Source organism: Ammodytes marinus, assembly GCF_949987685.1.
Source record: "Ammodytes marinus genome assembly, chromosome: 22".
Lineage (NCBI taxonomy): Eukaryota > Metazoa > Chordata > Actinopteri > Uranoscopiformes > Ammodytidae > Ammodytes > Ammodytes marinus.
In genome coordinates, this window is record NC_137226.1 from 14,524,696 (window position 1) to 14,551,885 (window position 27,190).

The window sequence follows — 27,190 nt, forward strand, 5'->3', positions numbered from 1 at the left end:
AACATCAGTCAGCCTAACGAGAGCTTCTACTGCATGCTGTTTCTGCTGCATGTACACACACACACACACACACACACACACACACACACACACACACAGGTATGTATGTATTATTATTATTATTATTAGGTATGTACTCACATTTGCAAGTGAATGCAGCCTGCTGCCTACGCCTTTTTGTGTGTCTTTTCTTTCTTCTTTCCTTTCCTGTCCTCTGAAACACACACACAAACACACACTCGGAGAGGAAGTCTCATTAACCAAACTAGCACTGCCATTTCCTCCAGAGGGATTGGACAAGAAGTGTTTACCTGTTAAAGGCTGTGTGCGGGGGAACCGTGCACGGATACAACCGCACATTAGCACAGCTGTTGGCTGCAACCTGCTGGCCACAAGGAATAATGTATAAATGTATTCATTACACACATACAACAAACAGGATCAGCAATTTGGGGTTTGAATTAAAAAATATATATTTTTAAATCACAGTGAAGAACTTGAACCAAGTATCAAAGAGAGAAGTGTTAGCATGGTGCTCAGGAATATCCTGTATATATACTGTACCTTGAGTTTGGCTGCAATTGGAAATGGAGTATTTAGAGATGCAGTGAATTTCTCGCGCACACACACACACACACACACACACACACACACACACACACACACACACACACTATTCAGATTTGTGGACACACTCTGAGAAAACAAACACACACAAAACACAATGCTTTCTTCAGAGCCATTTTTGTCATATATAGGATTTATTTACACTTTTCTATTTACAGATTTTTGTTTCAAAATCTTCTCTGTACACATTTTTAAATTCAAGAACCACTTCTCCTGTCACCCACACGCTCTAGTATTATTAGATTTTTCTGAGTACTCAAGAGGCAAAAGACATCGGGTGGAGAATTATTGTTATTCTTTCTCTTTTTCAGTTTGGTTTATAAACTTCTTTTCATGTCTGGAGAAGTAGAGCGATGAAAACAAAAGAAAAAAAAAATAAGAAACGAGAGCAGCCGAAAGTGTTACTTAAGGATATTCTCCTGAAAATGCTCAAAATAATGTTTGAAGTCTGCCTGTGTGTGTGTGTGTGTGTGTGTGTGTGTGTGTGTGTGTGTGTGTGTGTGTGTGTGTGTGTGTGTGTGTGTGTGTGATTGTGTGTGTGATTGTGTGTGTGTGTGTGTTTTTATAGAAAAGGGCTCCGGCTAGATACCACCCTTGCCTTCATCACCATGGAGACGTGTGAGTGCTTAGAGACAGCGGGCTACAGGCAGGCTAACTTGACATTGTTAGCATGTTAATGGGAGTTTGTGTTTGCTTATTAAACCAGGTCTGAGAGCAGAAAGCTACTTCTTGTTAAAGGGACATTACTGCATATGACATTCGACAAAAAATAGAAAAACTCTTCTGATCTTTGAAAATAAGTGTGGTGGGTGGGGGTTTCAAGGGCTCTGTTTGCCCCTGACTCACACAGACGTACACCAGTTCACAGAGTGCAGTAGCAAGCAACATCCAACCCCACAGTATGCAATATGAATGTTTTTAATAAGGCAACATGACTTCTAGAAAACTAGGGCTTTGGAAAAGAAATGGGTCGATAATTGACTGTTTGCAAAACCTCCCGGCACCTTTAGGTACTGTTCCTACGCCTGTCATTCATACATGTGCAGTTTACGATGAAAGCGGTGGCAGAATTATCAATAATTTTTTTATAATCAATGTGTCTCTGAGGTAGACTTTAACAGCTTCTTATTTTTAGACCCTCAATAAGAAAGCGTGGCGACAATTCTAAGCAGGGGGTGTCATGAATGTTTATTTGGTCGGGATCTGTAACCGCACAAACTAATGTAGTTTGCTATTGATGTGCTACTTAGCCTTGGAAATAACTCTAGTTAGCTACTGTAGCCTATGGAGCTAGTAAGCTGGACATAATGACAGCTAATGTTGCTGTTTTTCCATAATTCATTCCTTACACTTTAGTTTGTGTTTTAAGTTTCTGATAACCTGCAAACATCTAAAGACATAGTTTAGCTGTTACAGGGCCTAGGCACACCGCTTCAACATGTGGAGAAATCCAAAGATTCATCAATGTCCAGGGGAGGGGGTTTAGCAAACAATCAATTGCCAAGTTTGAAATATGAAAAGCCCAAGAGTATTATTTAACAGTTCAGTTAATGTTCGGGGCTAACACACAAAAAAGAAATAAGAAACAGGTCTGTTCACAGCAAATTCAAAATGCCCTACTATTGTGTGTAGAACAATCTAAAACCTTTCAAGTTTATTTGAGAAAAAACCTAACTAGGACGTTGTCTTATGTTTCCAGAGACAGGCACAACTTAATTAAGCGTGTAATGTAAACAGCATAAAAAAATAAAAAAATAAAGAAAAAAGACTGTAAAAATGCTGATTGAAAGAATATAGCTCATCATATGAGAGAGAGAGCGAGAGAGAGAGAGAGAGAGAGAGAGAGAGAGAGAGAGAGAGAGAGAGAGATGGAGGGGGGGGGGGGGAAGCTATAGACTTTCAAAACAAGCACAGTTTTTCCTTGTCAGAGAGCAGGTGAGATGAGGGCCTTGTGAAACTGGTCCAGATTGAAAAAAAAGGACAAAAAAAACACAAACCGATCAAAGACTGACAGCTCTCAAAGAAAAAAAAAATCACTGAAACTTCCAAAGAACAGCACAGACCCACGTCTCTCTCCTTCACACACACACACACACACACACACACCTATGCGCACTGTCTTCGCGGGCTTGGGGGTGATAATAATGGTTTTTCACAGAGTCGCGACAGGAGGCTCTAAACATTAACAGCTTTGCGTTATGTCATGAATGTCTGCCAGTGCCGAGCTCCCAACATTACACCAATATGGTGAGACTGACTTTGGGTTAAGACTTCCCATGTGCTCTATATGAACAGAGCATGGTATGCAACAAAGACAGGTACGAGACAAAGGTGGGCCAAGGGGCAAGGGCTCAAATATAATAAGGTAGCTAAACTTTTGTTCATTTATGTGTAGCAGGTTAATATGTAAAAGTATTTTTTATTACATTTAAGGGTGAGTTTAATCATGTTAGTGTCACATCAGACCAGTTTGGGAAATACATTAACTGCATATCCCGTCCAAACAAAATCCAATGCAACCACAACATTTAAAGCCATAATTCTGCTCTTTCCCATCATGATTTTATTTACAGAAAAGGCTCTGGGGGAGAAAGAAAAAAAGGCTTCAGCGCACACAGCTACACCCCGATTCCCTAGTGTTTGTTTAAGACTACATGGAGACTATGGAGAGAAGGTTGCCGAGTGAAGAGAAAGCTTTGTATTGTTAAGTGTGTTTAATACATCTCCCAAGATGTCCCAATCTCCCAATATATCTAATGATCTGCACTGCGCAGAATACAAAGTTGTAACAGACTGCACTGGCGTAAAGGTTATTTTGATCATTATGCAGTAGCCCGGTGCTGGTTACACATGATTTAATTAAGAGAACCAATATGGATCAAACATGTGTAATTGCTTTTTAAAGGTGTAGGACTTCAGGCTGCAAGGACATTCATGTACCTGCTGCTTTCATGTGTTAAATGACCTGAAAAGGGCCTTTTAGATTTAATATTACTAAGAATCTCTCAATAATGTTTGGCCTGAGTACAACCTGCCTCCATGGCTAAGTGGAGCTACTGCTTGGAGTGTGTGTAATCCAAGTGTTTCACCTTGCTAAGGTTGAATCTGTAATTTTTGCACATTTATTTCACTTTCGGAATCAGAAACCTATCAAATGAGTGACTCAATGCTTAACACAGAAGTGGCCCTCGAAAGCCTTCTTAACTGCAAAATGTCTTAGACTCTTTCCACCTACACCATTACAACTATTTGGAACTTTGCATGTCACATGTTTCTTCTTTTTATTTATATATTTTTTCCACCAATGGAAACCGGGCTCTAGTTTAGTTTATTGTGACCCCATACTGTTTGAATCTTTTTAGTTGGGTATAGCTACGTTCCATTTTGGTGTTTTTTTGGGTCTGTGCATGCCTTATTGAGGGGATTTCTAGGTCAACTGCTTAGTGTGTTCATGTGTGTTCTGAGGTAGTCCCGGGTCAACCCTCTCGTATATAAAGCAGGGCCTACTCCGAATGGCTTACCACCCTCTGTGATGTCAATGTGACTTTGCTGAACTGCAGCCTCTTACCACTGTTTGCCTTACACTCCACTACTGTGATGTTACATTGTTGGTGGGGAGGCCAGGATAAAGGGGAGGACTGAGTGGGAGTGTGCGCTTCATGGAAGATAGGGAGACATGCTTCCTCCTCACGGACTGACAATCTCTCTCTCTTTCCTGGTGTGTTTAAAGGGAGACAAACTGTGTCCCTGCAGGCGCACAGCAGGAGAGGATAGCAAGAAAGAGAAAAACAGGAGATGTGGTGTTCCTTTAGGTTGTGTTGTGACCAAGAGCAAGGAGACTTGGACATGTAAACCACCTGGCACATTGCCCTTTTGCCATCTTCCGTTGTCTTTTCCAACTTCTAACAAAAAGAAAAAAGGTCATATTGTATGCCTCCGGTAACAAATAAACAAAACAATGTATTGCCAAGGTACTGGAAATCATAAAATAGCAGAAGAGAACATTTTTCTGAGCCAGTCTAAACCCCCCCGACGGTGCTGAGCAAAGAGCTCACGGACCTGTGTCAGGCCTGAGGTTTACTTTGAGGCGCCGGTTTGCTGTTGACAAAAGTTCTTGACAAAAGTTATTGTCTTCAGCGACGAAGAGGGTTCTGCACTGGACTGAAGGGAGTGCACAGTTTCAGAGCTGATCAGAGAAAAATAATTTAAAAAAGGCTCCATATCAACGTGTTAGAATGCTACGCCGCACTTCTTCGCAGTCGCACTTCCTCTCAGTCAATGGTTGATTCAAAATCTCTTAGTAGCTGAAAGGCCCATTGGGCGATGTGGGGAAAACAGGAGGTTAAGAAAAGGGGAGGTCCCTCTGGGTGGGGATAGAGGCCTCTAAGTTCAGTAGACGACTGCAGGGCAGGAGAGAGGAGAGAAGAAGGGACCAGCTGCAGAGGGCCACGCCTATCATCTCTTGTAGTGGTTGGGCGCGTCGGCGAAGGCAAACTTCAACCTGTAGGCTTCGGCCAGCAGCACGCTCACTTCCTCGTTGCCCCAGTGCATTGTGGGAAGGTTCTGCAAGAGGATCATCAGACCCTGTAGGAAAAAAGAGACAATATGTCAGGTCGCACTAACCTTTCACCTCCAAAATCTAGTTCATCTTTGAGTCAGAGACAACAGTTGTGCAAACTTCGAAGAAAATCCCTCAAAGTTAGTCTAAGTCTAAGTTCTTGAGAAATTGCGTTCACGAGACGCAAGGTCACAGCGACAATGACCTTTGACTTCCAAAATGTAATCAGTTTATCATCTAATCAAAGTGTTAGTTTGTGACAAATTTGACAACATCCCTCTAAGCGTTCTTTAGAGGCATGAGGTCACAGTGACCTCAACCTTTGACCTCCACAATCCAATTAGTTCATCTTTGAGTTAGCGTCGGCAGTTATGCAAAGTTTGAAGAAAATCCCTCGAAGCCTTTATGAGATAATGCGCTCCAAAGAATGGCCCGGACGGACAGACGTCCTGTGGACATAATGCCTCCTGCCTCTCGACTATCGCTGGCGCAGAGGCATACAAACAGACACTGATTTGTGAATATGAATCCACAACTGTTCAATGGACAAAATATAACATATCTTGATATTAATATGGCCCAAAACGATGTAAAACTATCCAAATGCACCCAGTATAACAGTATTACAAGATGTAGTTTGTAGCATCCGAGGTCCCACAAAGTATACCTGCTGGGGCCTGGTAGGAACAAGAGTAATGCTAGTGTAGCATACAGACACGGTTAAACTTGCTCTGTGCCTCTGCCAGTGAGTCTGAATGTGACACAGATGTTATTAACGCAGTCAAAGTGGTTTAATAACAGCTGTGAGAGGGAAAGAGAAAAACGGATAAAGAGCTGGGATTACAGGGGTTGGTGAAAAAGAAAATCAGGAAAGCAAGAATAAACTGTCAAGTACAATTCGGTGGAGCTCCAGCCTATCCCCAGATTCCCGTTCAGTACATTACTATGTTAGTGAGAAGACAGACAACAGCAACACACACACACACACACAAAGGAAAGTTCAATCTCGCAGACTAATGCCTCCCTCTCGAAGGGGAATGAGACTGGTTAGCAGTGAGACGGATGATTCTGTGTATGTGTGTGTGTGTGTGTGTACGTGTGCGCTATGGATCAGTGTCCCGGGAGCTTCCATCATCAAGGCTGAAATCATTGCCGTGACAACTGGGTTTACAACCAATCACGGTGTTGATAATCACATCGAAGGACAAATCACGTTGGGTCCTCTGGTGTCAGGACTCATCTGACTCCTGAGCAGTTTGTTGCCATCTGATAGGAGGTGACCCCGTGTTACAGAAAGTAGTTTAACAGCGGTTTAAGTCATTGAACGTCATTGTCACAAGGTGTGTGTGTCAAAAAGTGCTCCTAAACAACGGGCCCTGATCTCTCAACAACACCAGCGAAAGTCAAACTACAACAAGACTTTAAGTGGGCATGCTCACTACAGCGAGGCACTTTGCATTATTTCACCCTCCTACGTATTAAAGTAAAGGTGTTTGGCTCCATTAATTATTTTCCTTCCTCGCGCGGTTTTTAATGAGCCAGCGAGACGACCCTGATGACTTCTCAACAAAAAGCATTTGTATTCAGAGCGAGGGTGGAAAATTCCCAAGTTTTCTTCAACTAATTAAGCTCAAAGCTGCCACCCTAGCCAATTTTTTACGGATTAAGGCTGCAGTCGTGTTTCACCTCTTGTCTTCTCAATAAGTTAAAAGGTGAATCTCGCTTTTGACTAAAATTTCGAATGTTCGTTAGCAGAACTGAAAGATGAAGCTGGTGATTATTTTGTTGACCGACTTTCATGAGCTCCTTAAAAATGTCAGAGGCTTCAGAAATTCACAGGCGAGTGAGCAAGGTCGAACAAAATTCGGCCTACGGTGTCGTTAAGCATAAAACAGGACTCTCGGTTCATGATCAGATTGGCTCTAAAATCACTATCATCAAATACTGTTGCTTGTTAATTCTACAAAAGAAAAAAATATATAACGGAGGCTGCTTTGAGAAGAGTGACCCTGTGATTTTGAAAAGGTTGACCTAATGACATGCTCCACACTCTTTGGTTTTGGAGAGACGCATTTCTCTTTAGTATTTTTCACTCTGAGGGATGGAGAGAGACGGAGAGCGGAAGACGGAGGGGAAGGCTGACTGATCAGGATTCAGCTGGCCTTTCTCTCATCTGTATTCAACGGAGCATCACTATCAGCTCTCCCCTTTCATCACTCACCCCTCTCTCCCAGTCAGACACACATATGGGCATTCCAAACCCAACTAAGTTGCTCACCACCAAAGTGCTGCGTGTAAACTGGAGCAGGGTCCATATTTATGCCGAGGATACGCCTGCTCAGGTGAAAACTATCGCAACACTGGAGAACATATAAATGAAAATAAAAACTAAACTAACTAGTGGAGAAGGACAACGAGGATAATTAATAAGTAAGCAAAAAATCCATCAAAGTATTCTTCATACTGCATCTATTATAATTGCATGTAGTACATGTGCGGTTTGTGTTTGCTTATTCACATTACTTGAATGTGTGAAGTACCTGGTGATCGGCCTCAGTTGCCCTGGATGCCTGGGGCGAGATACCGTGCAGCTCCCCTACTGTACTACACTGCCCCAGGCTCTTAAGGTAATGGGGAAAGCTTCCCTATGGAATAACAACACTGTATTACCGGCTACACATGACCTGTAATGGCATTAACATACACTGAAATATCTTCTTACAGATTTTTAAATTAAGTTCAAGGGATAAGCAGCAGTGGACAGATTTATTTCCTGAAATACATAAGTGAAATGCTGCCGATGTTGAGTGAGGGAAACATGTGGCCCAATGTTATAACACCAACATGGCGTAATTGACTTAAAAGTCTTTGCTTAAAAGTATTATTTATCCCATTGGCTTTGACAGTATGGTCATTTCATCATTACTCCATCTGCACTTAGTAAGACAGCTAACATTAGCTAGTCATCCGCCTTTGTATAATGTGAGACGGACACAGCAGTGAGTGAGAGAGGAGCTGCTGATGACTCAGCATGTGAACAATCAAGCGTAAAGAAAGCGTCAACTTTCTTGGATAGCTAGTTAGCCTAGCTTACTTGTCTCACTTTTCCATATCAAAACATGTGTAACAGCACAATGTGTTCTCCAAAAGGGGGAAAATATATCTTGTATCAACATTTGTAGACTATGAAGTGTAATGACATATCCAGTCCATGACATACAAGTTTTATGCTATTGTCAGAAGCGCACCATGAACATTGATAGCGTTTCTCCTAATACAGAAGTCAAATTTAAATTTCAGGCAGAAATTGCCTGGCTAAAGGCATTGCACTTTTTTTGGATCGCTGTTTCCACAAATATTTCCAAACGTTGTGTTTAATCCTCCTTTGAAAAAAATTAAAATAAATCCACAATTTCTATGGAATCATCACAATAGCAAATAATTGCATATATATAGCACCTTGCCACATGTTGTTTCGCTACACAAGGGGTCCTTGACAATTTTGAAGTGCAGGACCCTAAGGCAAAATGTCCTTCTTAAAGTACGCTCTGGCCTATTACAAGTAGCAAAGAGATGCAGGAGCAGTAGGTGGGACATTTACAATCCCTATCTTTATAAATCAACAATGGGCGCTAATTGCTATGCTAAAGGAGAAAGACCAACCACCGTCTAATCAAGTGCTGCTTCGAGTGTTACAGCCATCAGGCAACACACTCTAACAACCACAACCACAACCACACACACACACACACACACACACACACACAAGGTACACGCCAGTGCAATCACGCACATCCGTAGTGACTGAGGAGCTTCATTAAGAGCATATTTTTGCATGGTAACCATCTGCTGGCTATCACTTCTGCTGGGCTAATGACTTTAATACGGTTTAATTGCATACATCTCGCTGTCAGGGGGGAACGCTGCTCTCACTCCACTCTACACAGGTGGCACACTCCACACTGAGAGGCCACAAGTGTCTGTGGGAAAATGGGAATGTGTGCAAACCATGAAATTCAATGTATGTTTAGGATGTGTGATGGGGTCGTGAAAGGTTATGTATCAATTACAAATGAGGGTGAGATGTATCCATTGATGTATGGAGATTTATGCATGCTTGTTACGCTGTGTTAAAGGGAGAAATCGGTAAAAGAGACGATACAGTGAATTGAAGGAACAGGCAAGAGAGAAAAAGGGAGATGTAGGTGTATCTTTGCTATATATTTGTGTGGTGTTTATGCAGCCAGCCTTTTTAATGTGTGTGTGGTGGAGGGGTGCTTGTAGTTATCCAGGCATGAATATCCATTTAGCCTACAATGCTAACAAACACATTGATCCACCATAACTGTATACAGTACCATCCAAAAAAAGAGAAGATAATTAGCTCTCCATCTCCCATGCTTGGCGAGGCTTAAAGTGGTTAATGGCTATTGATACTGAGGGGAAAGCAGATTGTCAATAAAGTCAGTGCTAAGGCTCTTTCTCCAAACAGCGATCGGAAAAACATTATACACAGGCGGCCAAGGCCACACTCAAGTGAGATTTACTTGCTGTGGCTATACAGTAGTCATTGTGCTAACCCCAATGTGATTCGGGTGAGCTGACTTAATACACATCTCCACTCCAAATTTTGTAAAGCCACTTTTGCTGTTAAATCCTCCACACTTGGTGTTGAATGAGCAAGCTTCTGATTCACTCTATGGAGGAAGTACATCGAAAGCCACACAGTAACCTGAGGCGAAAGAGGGCTGACATGAAGAAGACGGCACATTTCAACAGGAAGATTTACTGTCACATGTGTAAGCATTGACTTGTGTGAAACTGTGTTATATATAGTGCTATGCTAAAAAAAACGATATATATCGTGAAAAAGTCAATAATTGGAAAAAAATTATTCAATTTTAACATTTTAAACGGATTGTGAACTACAGTTTTGGCTACTGTAGCTGAGGCAATATTTCCGTTAAATGATCAACACAATGCGATGTGATATATTAAGACCAATTACCAATTATTAACCACAACTAAAGCCCACTCTTCCTGTGAACCAAAAAAGTCTATTTGCTGGCAGGATGAGATGGTGCTAAGTGAAGTGAGTACAAAGAATGCCCCAAGTCCTGTGAGGTGCCTGTGAGGTGCCTTGCTGTCTTTGTTGCTGTGTCAACTACAGCTCCCTGCAGCAGGCAGCGAAAACCCCTGGAGAAATTAATGGGGGAGCGATGACAGGTGTTGATGCTCTCAAACACACCGACAGACACACATTTGTGGCTAAAAATGGCAATTGTCTGTAGTGGCTGTTGTGTTTCTTTGACACAGATCATTCTGCCTCCGACCTCCTTCAAGCATCACGTCATCTACATGAACGCACACAGAGACAAGGCTTCACACACACAGACAGATTGTCACCTACGATGCACAAACACTCCATGCTGCTGCTGGTGGTGGTAATGGTGTTTTGCAGCACCCTGAGGTGTAATGGGCCTAGGCACTGCTCTGTCAGGGCCATTAGCTTGCCGTAGTTTGTATAATTACACAAAATGGGCACTCTGGCAAACAGTGGGTGCTAATGCAGGAGTCGAGCACTGTAGCATGTGGTGGCAAGAGCCGACAGAGGATGGCACTGCCAGGTTTTCTTGTAAAAAGGTTGGCAGTTAAAAGGATCTGCTGATTAATACAGTGGGATCACCTAAAGTAGTCCCACCTTGGCATGAAAATGAAAATATTAAACACGCTCATATTAGCAGAGCCGCCAGATTTTAAACAGTCACTTGGGAATTTATGCATGACTGCTTGCTTTTTTGGGTGATGAGTGCCCCCACCGAATGTTGCAATGTTGCACAAATAAAGGAATATATTGATTGATATGAGAGTTACAATATTCAGAAGAAGATTGTTACCGATGTTGTCATATCTCATTGGTAGCTTAGCTTAGCATAAATACCTGAAACAGAGGGAAACAGCAAGCTGGCTATGTCCAAAGGTAAAATGGAAGCCTTGTACCAGCACAACTAAATGTCATAAATTAGCATGTCATGTTGTGTTTATTTATTCCTTAATAAGAAAACAGTTGGCCAGGCAAACAGCAGAGAATCAATGCCTAATGTTCAGCAGATCAACATCCATCCAAGATTGTGTTAACCAAACGGAGTAACGAAGTCCTCCAATGACCTTTATTTAATTTGTTTAAAGGAAAGGGATAGGTACAGACGTGGGAAGGGAGTATTAAATCATCAGAAAATGGAGGACAGATTGTTTGAAAGCTTTCAGTACAGATTATGTTGATGTTAGTGTTGAGGTTTACTCCAACACCCATTGACACCTAATAGAAACATTTATTTTTAATGTTTTCACTCAAAACAATAATAGATCATATAATAAATAGAGGTTCTTTGATGAGATTGGATTGTTTTTGCTCTCCACAGTAGATGCTCATAGTCAGCGGGCCTTAGCCTTGCACACATTCTGTCAGTCAATGCCAGCCCAATGACAGGTTCATAACCTCTGGAAAAAATGCAGCCAGAAGCAATCTTCGTACTAAAACAGTTGTCTGTGTACCAAAGCATTTACTATGATATTTCACTCTGCTTGAGCAGCTTTACTTTTGAGCACTTACAACTTCAAAGTTCAAGAGCAGTCACTATTTAACCATTTGCCCCTTTTGGTCCAACCATTTCTGCCCAAACTCTGGCAAGCACTTTCTGTTGTCACACTGTTTCATCCATGCAAAACAACTTAGGAGATGTATGAGCCAACCCGTATTAATGAATTTCTGTCGTGGCTGTGGTTGTTGAATTTAATGACGACAAGTGTGCCACAAAATTGGCAGCATAACAAGTTCAAAAAGGGCATTTTAGCATGCAGAAGCCCTATGACCTCAAACATATAACTCTAATACTACCAAGAAAAACTAGTGCCTTCCTCGATAGCGCACTGCCAAGTTTAGAACGGTTAATGCCACCCTAATCAAGAGTTCACAAACCCTAAAAATACCCACAAGTGGAAATGTTCCTTCTCACTTTGACTGCATATAACAGCATTTCAATTTAAAATTCAATATTTGATGTCTCAGTTCATGACCCACCCAATTCCACAAATATCCTTTCTTCTCTTAAAAATCTATTTGTCCCTCTCCTCCACCCGCTGCTGAAGTCTGTTTATTCCTTTACAAGCGGGTCGATATTGCTGTTTATTTGGCATTTCTGTGTCTTAACTGAATTGAGCAGGGGGGACATGCAGTTGGCTTATTGGCTGCCCGGGCAGCTCTCTTGTTATTATGTTATCTTAGGGCGAACAAAGAATCATAAAAATCAAACTCTCCCTCTTTGTATTCAACCCCTCTGTTGTGGATAACCCTCAGCCAAAGATGATGTCGGTTACACCACTCGGATTGGACGCTAACCATCAAACGAGCAATATTTTTGAGTTGATAAATGCTTTCAGGAGATTCCTGGCATTAGTAAACCTTTGCTTGTATGCATTGATCAACAACACAACTCGGTACTACAGTTAATAGAAGTGTGTTTGTGTACATATTTTAGCACAAACACACACACAAACACACTTATTGTAAGTCTACTCAATGTCAAACCATGAGTGATCACTACAGACTTTCCAAGCAGCTTTGGTCGTAAAAATCATACGCCACAATAATTCAGCGTACTAGCCCGTGCAAGTTAGCTTTAAAGCAAACTTGATGTGTCAGTGATGGAGAGCATGTAGGTGGAACAAGGGCGATGAAAGGCACATGTCACAAAATAAATAGCAGGGTGGCGCTGGGGTGAGGGCTAGATAATTACTTTCATCATATTAAGAACTATGCTTATTTGCCTTTTTTTCTCTTTTTCCCTATCTTTTGGCACAAATAGATTCATGTGCCACGTCTTGCGCAGCACTCAATCAACGGTGTAATTATTAAAAGTTGTTTACCCGGGGTGGCCTTGTCTCCCCTTCCACACTATTGACTACAGTGCCATCCATCAGAGAAGCTGCAAGCCCCAGAGAGGGTCTGCTCGATACAAGCCAAGTTTGGGAAGAAAAAGTTAAAGGGGGGAAAAATGAGGAAGTCTCGTCGTGATAAATGGGTGAAAAAATATGGAATTAATCAAGAGGAGGGAACCAGCTTTTTACAGGAAATTGCAAGGCGGGGGCCTTAATGGGGACTTGCTATTTCTCACGCAAGCACATGTGGCTAAAAAAATAACAAGAGGTGCACACACATGCAGCAAAGAAACTCATGAGAGCCTCCAAATACAGGGACAAACATGCACAAGATGGTGGACTCAAACACTGACATTACCTGTAGTTTCAGGGCTTTTTTTTTTTTTTTAAGATAATATCTAGATCTGGAAGACCAGATGCCCCGATTATATCGTGATTGTTCCAATTTTCAAACAGTTGTCCTGGTGTCATGACAGGGACACACTTTGTTCTGACAATTAGACTGAATGTATTTTTTCAGTTTTCCCCGAAAATAAACTTTCAAGAGACATCTTTGTGTAATATGTCACCAAACAAAATAATGTCTCAATTAGTACAATGGTTTGGGGTGAATTAACACTCAAAAAGGAGGAAACACAAACGCTATGTGTCATCCTCTTTTGACAATGGCAGGGTAAAGCACACCTATCAGGCGACACCAAAGCCACTAACTGGTTAAATTAGTTTTCTAAATTAGATCAAAGAACAGGGACAGAAAGATGCATCTATAGGCAGATTGCTTCAAAATCTGGCACACAATCAAAAGGTAGATTATTCTATGTGCATAACATCAGCATATTTTTCTATTGACAATTGTTTCCCTTTGTGTTGAAACAGAAAACAGATGGGCAAAGCAAAGAGGTGCCATTCACATCTACTTTGTCACTCTATGCATATGTATTGGAGGTTGTGTTATACTTGTATAGTGCTTTCAGCTTTTCACCTGGGCACTTTGGCTCTATTACTTTGTATGTGCATATCATTGTATGGCTGATACTGCAGTTACTCATTAAGCGATTCTATCTATCTATCTATCTATCTATCTATCTATCTATCTATCTATCTATCTATCTATCTATCTATCTATCTATCTATCTATCTATCTATCTATCTATCTATATATCTATCACAAGAAAAAGATAAAACATGTAATTGGAGGCTGCTTGCTTATAGTTTGTGAGGTCACAAATAAATTGGTCAGACAATCATAGCAGAATCAAATAAAACATGATTAAATCAAAGTCAAGCTGAGTGGAAAACCAATGTTTGGAACTGAAAACGTTTCAAACTATAATGTTTGGGTTCCATCTTTATAATCTAAAAAATGAATCATAAAAAAATAAAGAAAAAAGTATTGTTCCGAGTGTCTGTGATTGAGATAGTGCTGACATTTCCTGAACATCCTGGTTCCTCGGGAGTGCAGCCCCTTTCCTTTATTGCCGAGGCAACCTAAACCAAAGCGTTCTCCGCACGGAACCGATCTGAGGACAGACGCTGACATTTACGAAAGGTCTACAGTTTTTTCACACACCATTAATTAAAGTGAAAACAAACCTTTGTCTCTCCTTTTCAATCCTTCACCTCACTTTCTCACCACAAAATCTCCTGCGCGTTTCGGGTAGAACTGTGGTGACAGCGAGATTCCATTTACACAGAACTAATAGCTTTGCGTTTCGCATATCCGCTTGGCCTCCCATTAACGAGCAGGACGAGGGACTATTCACCAATGCCTACTAATGAAATCTCAGGCAAACGCTATTAGATGGCCGAGATCAAGAGGTCCCACTGATACCCATGAAATCTAGGCTGACAAATAATACTCTTGGTTTTGTTTGTGAATGGACAGACATTTGCACAAGTCTATGTGAGTCTGTCAATTAATTTAAGTGCTGCTTTGTCATAAGGTAATGATATCACACATAATCCTTGAACATGCTAATCCAAAAGTAATTTTATTTATTAGACTAGCTGTAAAATTGTTAATCCTCGCTTTTTATGTGTTTGTGTGTGTGTAAATATCTGATTAAATTAGAAAATGAGGCAGTATATGATAAGTAGAATGAGTATTATAGGAAATCTACAGATAACATCATTAATAGGGTAGGTCTCCAGCTTAGTTTAGCAGCCAGCTGCAGCTTCTAACACCTTTTATTGAGTGAAGGCAATACACATCTTTAGAATTGATGATGGCAATATTTATAGTATGAAAATAGAGCATAGAGTATATATTTGGCTGTTGGAAAATGGACTGGCCACATTACCAAGTGGAGTGTCTCTTTTATTGTATGTGAAGGAGCTCTTGGAGGCATGAGGAATAATTTAACATGTGAGCAGACGTAAATGTCAATCCACGTTGCAGATGCAGACCAGAGTGCATGTAGACAATAGAGTGTGTGCCTTTTTTTTTTTCAAAATACAAGATGTAGGTACCGAATGTCAAGAAGATTTGTGACGTAGCATTTCTGCTTTCTTGCATAACATCATTGCCAACTACATGGCATGAAGCGAGTTGCAGTCGTATCATACTGTATGTGCATGAAAAATTTACAGGCCTCGTCGGAAAGGATTTAAAAGCAAAGGGCGGTTCATACAAGCAGAACAGAAAGATCCCTGCTCAAGCACAAAGTATTGCAATTGTGTCAATATGAGGAAATTAAAGGTTTATTTGATCTAGTACACCTCATGGAGTGGTCCTTTTATGGAGGCTGTAATCTTTAAAAACTAATTTCAGAAGGGCTAAATTGCAAAAGCAGCAATGATTCGCTTCTTTCAGCATGCATAACGAGTTACTATTTGTGCCAAAACCAGACAAGAATCTCACATCTAGCTAAAGTAATGGCTGCTGTTATTGCTCGATTTGAAAATATTATTTGCTGCATCTGAATCTAAAGGGTTTTTCCATTCTCAAATTTACCAGGCTGAGGTACAGCTTCACATATGCAGGTTTAGATACCAGACTAGTGCAGACTTTCTTTTAAGTTGTAGTGTCCTTTAGATGCAGTTCTGCAGTAGCCTTATCGATGTCTGCAGGTAGCCCAATTAAAAACATTACTGTGTCCTGTATGTGTTTAAGAAATAAATGTGAAGGGCAGGTGAATATGAACGTGTATATTAAATGGTACGATGTGGGAGAGAAATGTTTAAGCGCATATTTTAAATTGTTGGGTCCGTTAGTGTATGGCTTTGAGTGACAGAGAAAGTGTGTGAGTGGTTGTTGGTGTACGTTCTAATTTATCCATTCAGTCAAGGCCTTCAGTTAGCAGCAGTGTGCTAGCTGGGGTGGAACGGTGGAAGGCAGATTGCTTGGGGAGTGCCATACTGCTTTTTCATTTAGCAGCTTAACCGATCCAATCCCACAACCAGGCGAGGAGATTCACAGTTACCCGCCTTACCATGTTTAATAACAATGCATGAATTATCCTTTTTAAATTACTTTCTGGATGGATCTTTTTTTAATTAAAACTATTAAATTGAATCAATCATTTGTGTTCCATCTCGGGACCCCAAGCATGTAACTTGCCAGCACTTTTGTCATACACTGCTGCTCCCCCACATTCAAGTAGCTCACATTTTGTGAACAGGGTTATGTGTGTGGAAGAAAATGACCACATTTGCATTTTTGTGAGTATGAACCAGAATATGCTAAATTAATGGATTTCCGGAGAACACACGGTTCCCAACTCAGCAATGCACAAATCAATCAAAAGAGTAATTTACAGCTTTCATAAAAATCAACAAGATGTTTATGTTGTACTACACTAACTAGCTGCTAAAAGTCTAGTTAGCCTGCAGGCCCTGGGGAAATGGGAACAGCAATTCAGTGCAATTTTGAGCAGATTGATTATCATACAGCCCGAAGCACATGTTTTTATTATTTGTTTAAATGCATGTTCTTGGTTAAAACAGTTAAACTGACTTGACTGTTTTGATTTGCCTGTTAAGATGTTAATGCCTTTGGACAGTTTCTATGGTATCGAATTTTGTCCACGGAATCCTCAAGTTTAAGATGTCTCCTATGCATGGATAAATAAAAGTTAAATGAAAAGAAATGTAAGATTCTACATTGGTGACTCGAGCTAAATTTGAATGTCAAGTGAGTGGGCTTCATTTTCTGGGGACCGTTAATAAAAGTAAGGACTTTTAGAGGAATTCATCCAACAGTTGAAGAGAACTTTTATTAAAATAACTAAACATCAAGAGAACTCAAGAATGAGTATGTATAATAACTTTATTCCCTTATGTAAGTCTATCCCTATTTTTATGTTTATTCGGTTTCTATTTTAATGTAAAGGACTCTGCCAGTAATTGCTATATTGTAAAGCACTATTTGCTGCATTTTTTGTATGAAAGGTGCTATACAAATAAGTGTATTATTATCATTATTTCATAGCAATCCATCCGATGAATCAGTAGATATTGCATTAAAAAACAAAAATGACAGCTTCACGTTGACACAAGAGCAGAAGTCAAGGCATCACTGAAGTCATCATTGCGGAAATTTAAGATCATTATATTGTGGAAAGCTTATTTGATGTTTGAAAGCTTTGGAAAAGAAGTAAGAAAAAAAAGAGAGAAAGAATGAGACGGAAGGAAACAGTAAGGAAATAAATAAAGCAAAGATATTGGGCTAGGAATTCAGAGCAGCGAGCGAGAGAACAGTCACGGAGAAAGCTAGAAAGAGAAAAGAGAGGCAGACATGAGAGGAAAGGGATGCCATGAGGGTTTCTGGGTAGAGCATGTGGAGATAATAGCTACTTAACAGGCCCTTAAGAACCTGGCAGGCCCACGTTTGAACTCCAAAGCTCAGTGGAACACAGGCAGAAATCTCTGGGAATTAAGTCACTAAAGATGGGAAGAGAAGATTTGTTTTGTTCTTTAGTTTTTTCCTTCCTAAATGACACTTATGTTTAAAAAATGCACTTAGCTCAATTTATTATGAAACATTTGTAAAAATAAAAAAAAGGCTTTGGTGCGTGTGCATGTGTGCGTGCGCATGTGTCAGACAGGGTTTTGGAGGGGAAACAAAAGAGACCACACTCCTAATAGCAACTAAGTAAAAATAGTGTGCTTTATGACCGTTATTTTGACTGAATAAATCAATGATGTCTCCATTATCCTGAATTAATTAGAAACGGCTAAACACAGATGAAGTGTTGAGTTTGCAGTAACAAACGGCAGCATCAATAGAATATTAAAGTAGTTGTACATCGAAAAACAGGGAGAAGCCTTATTCTAAAGTGATCAGACAGGTGGAAGGGGGAAGGTTACAAAATGAAAGTGTGTTTAAATTAAAGCTTAGTTCTCTTTTCTGGCGAAGACACTAGGAATGTACAGCATCTGCAGATTACCTTTCAGTGTGTTTTCTGAAGTTTCTTGCATTCTTTGAGGAGTATGTATTATTCCAACTGTATAATACAGTATGTGTCATCTTAAAAGTATGGAGGCCTGACATACCACTGCAGAAAAAGTTTGGATGAACTGTGGGGTGTGTGCCTGAGAACATGTTGGAGAGGGCAACTGCAGACTATTAATCATTTGAACTTTGTTCAACAGCAGAGAGACTTAATGAAACAAGGATAGAAAATCTACAGCCATGCTGGCAGTTGTGTGCAGCAGGACCCTAGATGTGCCAGCACCCTCAAGCCTGCTTCCAATGACAGCGCTAACATGCTGATGCTAAGCAGGTGTAATGTTAAAACACTGCCTGTAGAACAGCTGCTAGCATGGATATTAAACAGAGAGGAGGAAATTAAAGCTGTGGAAATTAAAGGCGTGGGTGTGTGTGTGTGTTTTTTTTCTTTAAAGCTATAGTGCATTACATCTGTTGCCCCATGAGGAATTCTGAAGATTTACAACAACACTGTCGGCGCATCTACATGAGGTAAGCAGTCGGTGATCGCTCATGGGATTTATACCATGTACTGTACGTCAAGGTTTTTTCTTAGCAGTAGAATAAACAACTGAAATAGTCGGTGGCTGCTTCAAGAACTCCTGCGCCAGTGTCAAGGAGTGACACCAGTTTGTAAACGCTGCCATATTGAAAAAAACTGAGAGTTTTGTGGAGCTGATAGTTGTGTGGAGCTGATAGGATTTTTTGCAGATTTCTTTTAATAGTAATTGATTGAATTGATATAGTGCTTTATTGGAGGTCATTCAAAGACACTTAACATTATGTACATATAGAAAATTGTAGGGGAGAGGGGCCTAAGTTGTGCGGTTGGGGAAGTGTGCCATCCCTTGTTTCTAGAAAACCATAGAAGAAATTGGAAATGTGACCACATATTTAAGAAGAGCCATCCATTTGACTCATCCTGTAAAGAAGGGAGAAACATGGAATAAGATATAAGCACATTTAAACTCAACATTTTTTTTTTTGCCTTTCAAAGTAAAATTTCCATGATCATGGTTTTTTGATTATTGTGTCTGAACAATTATAGACACGTTTGAAAACATTTGACACATGTTTTAGTGCTTTAGTATGCTACACTTTGTGTCTATATAGTTAGCACGATGTCAGCCCTAAACTGCTGCTATTATCCAAAATTCTGGGGTTGGGGTGATTTGTGCCAAAGGGCCTATGTGAGTTATAAGTAAGTAAGTAAGTAAGTAAGTAAGTAAGTAAGTAAGTAAGTAAGTAAGTAAGTAAGTAAGTAAGTAAGTAAGTAAGTAAGTAAGTAATAAATATAAATAATAAATATATTTATTAAAGCACATTTATGACAGTTTGCACTGTCCAAAGTGCTGTACATAGTGCATTCAGTAGATAAACAATGAAGGTAAAATTACAATAACAAAAATAAAAGACATAAAGTCCATACATCCACAAATATAAACAAAGATAGTTAATGAGGAGGAAAAACCAGGGTGTAAAGATGGGTTTTGACTCTTGAGCCTTGATTTAAAGGCAGAAATGGAGGGGGAATCACATTTGTCAGGTGGCAGTCACAAGCACGGAGCAACTAGTGCGAAGCAAATTTCTGAGAGTTGTGCCAGTGGCATGGCTGTATACGCTGGTCACCAAAAAGAAAGTGATTGTCTACAGTAGCTCAGAAGAGACTGACCATTCCACTTAACGACACCACTGATGAGAGTTCAGATGGCCAGAAAGATGATAATGGTGACTTTGTCATTGTGAGCTTTGCAGGCAAAACCACCTAGATCTGCTAGGCCTTGTTTAAGAAAATTGAACTTCAATCTTTGTAAAATATTTACTTTATTTACTTTAAATAAACCTTAAATAAATAATTGTCTTGTGGATTTGTCTTGCATTACAGTTTATGAGATATATATCAATGGCACAATTTACCCCATGGTATTCTCTCTTGTGGCACAACTTACACCGCACCGGGGGCAAGTTGTGCCATAAGACAACTTTTTTTCCGAAAGCTATATTTCTTAAACAGTTTATTCCAGATCCAAAGTTTTTATTGCCAGGCATGCACAACATCCTGAAATATATGTACATATTTGAGTTGGAGACATAACTGTCAAGGCCTCACTTTAAAATCACTTTGAGTAAAAAGTTGCACAACTTAGGCCACTCTCCCCTACTTATAAAAAAAGAAAACAAAATACAGACAAATTATAGATAAGGTTTGGAATGGAGTCAGGTGTATTTGTGCTTTCTTAAAGAGGTGAGTTTTGATTTGACTTTTGAATGAGTTTATTTAGTCTAAGATGCTGCTATTTGGAGGGATGGAGTTCCAGAGGGTTTGGTGCAGTTACATAAAATGCTTAATGTCTGAGTTTATTTTTAACACTTTATTTTTTTTAGATAATGCATATTTCAAAAAATAAAAAGTTCCTGTACACCTATCGACAGTAACAAGTATTAATACATATATTAATATGTAAGTAAATTTTTTCAATATATATTTTGGGAATAAAAACAAAATTATTATCGGCCGATTTAATCGTTATCGTAATTTTTCTCTGAAAATAATCGCCATCGGCACTCAAAAATCCATATCGGGCCCTATTTATATGAAAAGGTTTCGCATTGTAGCTTTAACAGTAATGAGATGCTTGGCCACAAGCCTTTCTCATATTCGTGAGTGCATACATTCTAATCATGCAAATTTTTTTTTAAAAAGCTGACCTAGCTGTCTTAAAATTTATGGTGCTTCCTGAATTCGCTCATTTTTAAAGTCTGCCATTGTTGACTCCCCCACATGCTCTATCTGCTCCCAGTGTGCACGCCTATTCTTGTTCAAATTAAGATATTTCCATAAATGCATTGGCTTTTTTTTAACGCAAGAGTGGACACGCTGTTAACTACGCAAAAGGTTAGCAAGGCTTTTCTCTGTGCACGGCTAAAAAACGCTGCAGAAATCCATTTAAAAAACCTATAACCATCTTTAAGTTCAATCTGAAATGGAATCCAGCAAAAAAAGTATGGCAATCTTATTTGAGAAAGAGAGCAAAGGGGGGAAAGGGTAGAAAGGCTAGAGAGACAGAGGCTAAGAAGAGTATGAAAGCAAGAACAGATGAGTCAGTTGATGTCTCATCTTCAAACTCCAACTGCCTCCAGTGTCTCACTCAGTGGGTGAATCAGCTTCAATCAACTGGCCTCCCTCTAAAGCACAGGTTCTTCAGAAAAGTAACCCTCTGACTGCTATCGCTTTTGAAGGCTTCTCCTGATATATTACAGGGCAGTTGTGATATAAAAGATGGAGTGGGCTGCTTATTTTAGTTATTGTATAAACTCTACCTTTTTTTTTATCTCAGAGTGGATTTTTCTTTAACTTCAGTGATTTTTATTAATAAAAACCAGCACAATTAATGGCAATCATCACAAGGACTTCCACTTTGATCAGGGTGTCATTCATACAGCAGCAACTCTCATTCAGTGGAAAACTTTTATTTTCAGATGTTTTTCTAAAGAATCGATGCTCCATTTCCAAAAAAACTTGTTAACAAGTGGTAGTGCAGAGGAAAGTCCCTCAATTACATATTTACTCAAACGGGGAAAAAAAAGTTTTAATGGAATTTACGCCATTTAAATTGCAGTCAAAACACATTTAAATATATGTCCTCTGGAAACTCTTTAGTGTAAAGAAATCCTCACAGAGTACAGAGATCTAGTGTCATCTAAAGTATATACAAACATATTTTTCATTGTTTGAGTCCATTTCAAAAGCCTTGAGTGCGCACAAACTGCAGCCTAATGCACAGTCAGCTTTATTTAATCATCTGTAACACTGGCTCAGAATAAAACTGTGTCTTTGGAATAATGGCACTGGGTTAGACAAATTAGACAAAAGTGTGCCACACCGTAAATGTCCCCTCCGTATAAAAATACACCTCTCTTTTATTCCCTGCATTGCTCTGATGTTTAACCTGCTCTTCCTCCTTCCTTTACCCTCTCATTGCCTCTCTGATCCTGTCCTCCCTCAACAGCTCCTCCTCCTCCTCTCCTCTCATCTCGACCAGGATGGATACTTTGCCCTTGGCGCAGCACTTGGTAGTCTGAATGGAAAGCCAGCCAGTGGATTAAATATGGAGTAGGGAGAATTGTGTGCTTGTATGTTAATAGTTAAAGGTGGGGTCTTGTTGTCAAAATCACTTTTTTGTCAAAATCAGTGAATATATCATGTCTGCTACCTGTCTGTACCGTGTTTTGACTGAAGAGTGTTAATACACAGCCTAGGCTCTGTAAACTGGTATGTAAACAAAGGGGGGCTCAACGTAACTAACATGCCTGTTTACAGAGCCTAGGCTGAGTATAAACACTGATTTTTTTTTACAGATTTTGACAGGTAAATGATCATGAGGGAAATATTCAAAAATGTTGCGAAAAAGTGTCTGTATTGTGCCATAGAGCCTATGTGAGTTATAAGTAAGTAATTAAGTAAGTAAGTAAAATATATTTATTAAAGCACATCGATCAACGGGACTCCATTTGCTATTGTCAGCTCAGCAGGTCCGTATGAGTAACTCAACAATGGCAGTTTTTTTTCTTTCTTTTCTGCTTCTGATGAGACTTTTCTGTTCTATCTTTTGAGTAATGAGAATAAGGGAAGCGTGAGAAACAGACAGAAAAAACGTAATAAAGTAGAGGAAAGAACATTGGCATTGCAAAGTGAACAGCGGAAATAACAAGAGAAAGAAAAGACGAAAGGGATAACTCAAAGACTGCAGTAAAACAAAACTAAAAGAGAGAGGGAGAGGGAAATAGAGAGAGAGCAGCCCAAGAGTGTAGATGATGTTTGTATGTGATGATATTAGACTGTGTTAAGAAGAAGCCATGTCCCCGCAGTGAGCTCGCAGAGCCAAAGTCACCTTCTGGCAGCTGTCTACTGTCATCTACTAATGCACTCACAACGACTTTTGAACCTCGCAGTTAATGACCGCGGAGGTAATGGAGAGGGAAGTAGGCCATGAATAGCTCTGCAATGTCCAAACACTGCAGTGGACAGTGTTTGGATAGTTTTTGCACACAACCGGTACATCTCTGAGCTTAAAGGTGAAGTCAGCGATTATGCTTTTTGTCAAATGAACAGTTTTTTTTACAGAGCCTAAAGTCTGTGAATTCACACTGGATATTGTTTTGTTGTTGCAGTGAGCACACTCACACACACACACACACACACACACACACACACACACACACACACACACATTCACTGATTTGGACAAAAAGTGATTTTGACACAACAAGCATTCTCTAGAATTGCTGACTCCACCTTTAATTAACATCAATACAAAACTACTTGCAGAAAATTAGTCCATCAGCGTCACCAGATGTATTTAAAAGGTGTGCATGTCCTTTATGCATAATGTGTCTCACTCCTAAGTAGGAAGCACAAAGCCTCATGGCGCCCCCTGTGTCCTGTGTGCTCATTACCTGAAAATCCCGCTCTTCTAGAATTTCTTTCCTCCACTGCACCAGGAAGGCGGCGCACACGTAGAGGTGGAAATGGGAGAAGCCCTCTGGTTCGGCCTAGAGAGAGACAGAAAAAAAGAGAGAGAGGGAGGGAGAGAGACACAGAAAGAGAATAATGAGGCCAGACATTGATTTACAAGTTTAACATTTCACGGCCATTAAACAAACCCTACCTCTGTCCCGGCTATGTTATATTGTTAGAAGGATATATAGAGATAGGAAGATGTAAGCAAAAAACATCTCAGTACTTTTGGAATAACTCGAATAGCTTCATTATAGGAAGGATGTCAAGGCATGTTTACTCGCCGCATGTAGTCCGTCACATAAACAAAGAGAGAAAGGACAAATATCAAAACAATCCATACAATTTACATTTACAGGGCGACACAGATGACACAAATCCTCTCTTCTTTGTGTATGTCTTTTTTATATTTTATTCCAGGCCCTCGTTAGGTTTGGCAGCTCACTTTTTTTATGACTCGGCAGAGAGCGGGGGAATTAAAGAGGGAGAGAGACAAAGGGCGAGATAGCTCCGTGTTCTATTCATTTTTTTTTGTTCTCCGGGGCCCTATCACAAGGAGGATAATTACCGGGACCTTTAAATGCAAGTGAATTAGGAGGAGCGTATGCCACCATAAAGATGACATACAATATCCAAAGTGGATTTTATTGTGTGAGCTTTTTTCTGAATGCATTATGGCATGTTTTTTTTTTTGAGTTATTTGAGCTCAGAATTCATGGAACTTAAGTTTTGAAACACATTGTTCTTTGTCTCTAGTATAGAGCACTACTAACGTGCAGATGTGGTTGGGTGGGAGAAAAATTCACACACGCATATCCATTCACACTCTTTGTAATAGCATGAATTCATGAATTATTCTCCAAGTGTACTTCTTCTCTGATGTGTCTCCTTTGATAGCATGTGGTGGTAGAAGAAAGGGCTGCATTGAAATACACTCAAATTTTGACTATCCAGGCATCATTTACACTTTTTGGGAAACAGACAGACAGACACACACACTGTTTGAAATATCTCATTCTATATGAGGCTCTGTAGGGGAGTCAGCAACAGGTGAGTGGGAAAAATATCCCAATATGACACAGACAAGTTCTAGTAACGTCGCCAGGTTTATCATACTAGAATCTCATTTACAGGATCTCAATTAGATACAGGAAGATGTTGCATTACACATTTCCACTTCAACCGATGTTGCACTTTAACCAACATGCTAATGTGTGTGCATGTTGAGCAAACTGAGCAATAACTCTGCAGGGATGAATAGAAACTGTCTCACTTGCTGTGATAATTGAATTTCCCTCTAATAAAAAGGAGTAAGGAATGTACAGATGAATAGCGGATAGACAGATTTCAACACAGTTGTGGTTTGATATAATAGAAATTGAAAGAAACAAAAGAAAACATAATAATAAAGTGGATGTCAGCTCTGCTTTGCTGCATTGTTAGCTCCTCTTGTGTTTGCTCTTTCCAGACAGATTGATCCTCCCTACGCCTTTGTGTACATCGTCTCCCGTTGTTTGGGTTTCCTTTTACTTTACCTTCCACTTAGTCAAAGCAATTTTCTGAATTTCCCCAACTGTGAGCGTGTTTGTGAGTGAGCGAGAGAGAGAGGCAAAAAGACAAAGTAAATGATAGAAACAGAGAGTACAGAGTATAGGGAGGCAAATGAAGAAAAAAAAGAGAAAACTATTTGCAAAGTGTGGCATGATGCAAGTTGTAAACTGGCAGGTGATTGGCTTGTTGGTCTAACCCTGCAGCTCCAATCCAAACAACCGAAGCAAACGCACACTCGCATGCACACGCAAACTCAGATGAGCGAGTATATGAGTGGCACGGTGTTTATTAGTCCCCAAAGATTGCATGTGTCTGAGTGAGTTCATGGTTGAGAGCACCAATGAACTCTTGGGGACTGTGAAACTATGAAATCCAGTCCATCGCTCCTTCGGCCCCCTCTCCCTCCTTTTCAATCCCCCGTTCATCTATCCACTGCTCTCCCAATAAGTCACTTTCTTCAGTCTCATTCAACAAATGTCTGTCATCCACTCTGCCACTCTCTCATTAATATGACTTTGGGGGGGACTATTTCACAAATTAAAAGGTGATTTATCTCGATCAAAAAGAACTTCTGTTAACAAGTAATCCTGATATTCGGATTGGCCACCAATCATTTCCACCATTAACTTGAAATATTTTGGCTGCAGCAAGAACGGTAGCTTAACTAATGACAGTGGATCTGACTTGCTTTGGTGCTCACTTTAATGTGTTTCTGGCAGCCGGAAAAAAAAAGTTGGCAACAGAGGGGAGAAATGTTCAGACGAATAAAAAGGCTCACTTTGTTTATGTGCAACTCAATCACTTGAATGACAAAAGCGCTCCGGATGCCTTCATGATTGGTGGATCGACAGCAAATGAGAAAAACTTTCTAATCGTCTAAGTCGTTTGTCGACCACAACAGAAACATAAAATATTTCATTGATGAACGGCTTCAACGATTCAGACTTCTCAAAAGGTAGGAAAGTTGCTCATTTTCTACCCTGGGATTTCTTTAATCATTGTTAATGGAATATCGTTTGGACGCACTCAAGAAGAAAATGCTGCCAGAGACACGGATTGAATTTTGTTTAAAAGGAGCAATTCAACATTCTGGAATCACACTTACTCCCATTCCTGCCAATAATTAGATAAAAACATAGATACCATCTGATTTATGTGCATTGTTTATGTCGCTAGAACCAGGAGACAGTTAGCTTAGCATAAAAGGCTGTTAACAGACTGAAAAAATTGTAATTGGTGACCTTTAGGGATGCTGGAAGGTACATCTTCTATCTATGTAGCTAAAGTCATAGTCCCACCCCCCAGTTATGCTAAGCTAAGCTAGTCCACAATTTGCTCTAGTACCATATTTGATTACATCAAAGTATGTGAAGGCAGATTCCATCCCACCACCCATCGCTCATTTCCTCTCTATCCCTTCATCATGCCCCATCCAACCCCTGCTGCTGCTTCAGCTCGAGGCTTTCTTGTCATTATGATTTTCAAAATAAAGTTAGTCGTGAGTGTCAAGGTGACTCCTTAAAACTTGTCTCTTCCTCTCCCCCTCCTCTTCCATTGTTATGCTTGGTCC

The 27,190-nt window shown here is 40.0% G+C and overlaps 1 protein-coding gene across 2 annotated transcripts in view; it reads right to left on the reverse strand.

The window, feature by feature from the left end:
- Positions 1 to 4,209: 4,209 nt before the first annotated feature.
- The window catches only part of tbc1d22a (TBC1 domain family, member 22a), a 121,567-nt gene continuing 98,586 nt past the window's right edge, over positions 4,210 to 27,190 (reverse strand). For both annotated transcript variants that reach the window (XM_080051055.1, XM_080051056.1), the window contains exons 13-14: positions 24,009 to 24,104; positions 4,210 to 5,211 (exon numbers count right to left, since the gene is read on the reverse strand). In XM_080051055.1, the coding sequence (XP_079907181.1) occupies positions 5,083 to 5,211; positions 24,009 to 24,104 (225 nt within the window). In that variant the 3' untranslated portion in view covers positions 4,210 to 5,082. The remainder of the gene's footprint in view (positions 5,212 to 24,008; positions 24,105 to 27,190) is intronic.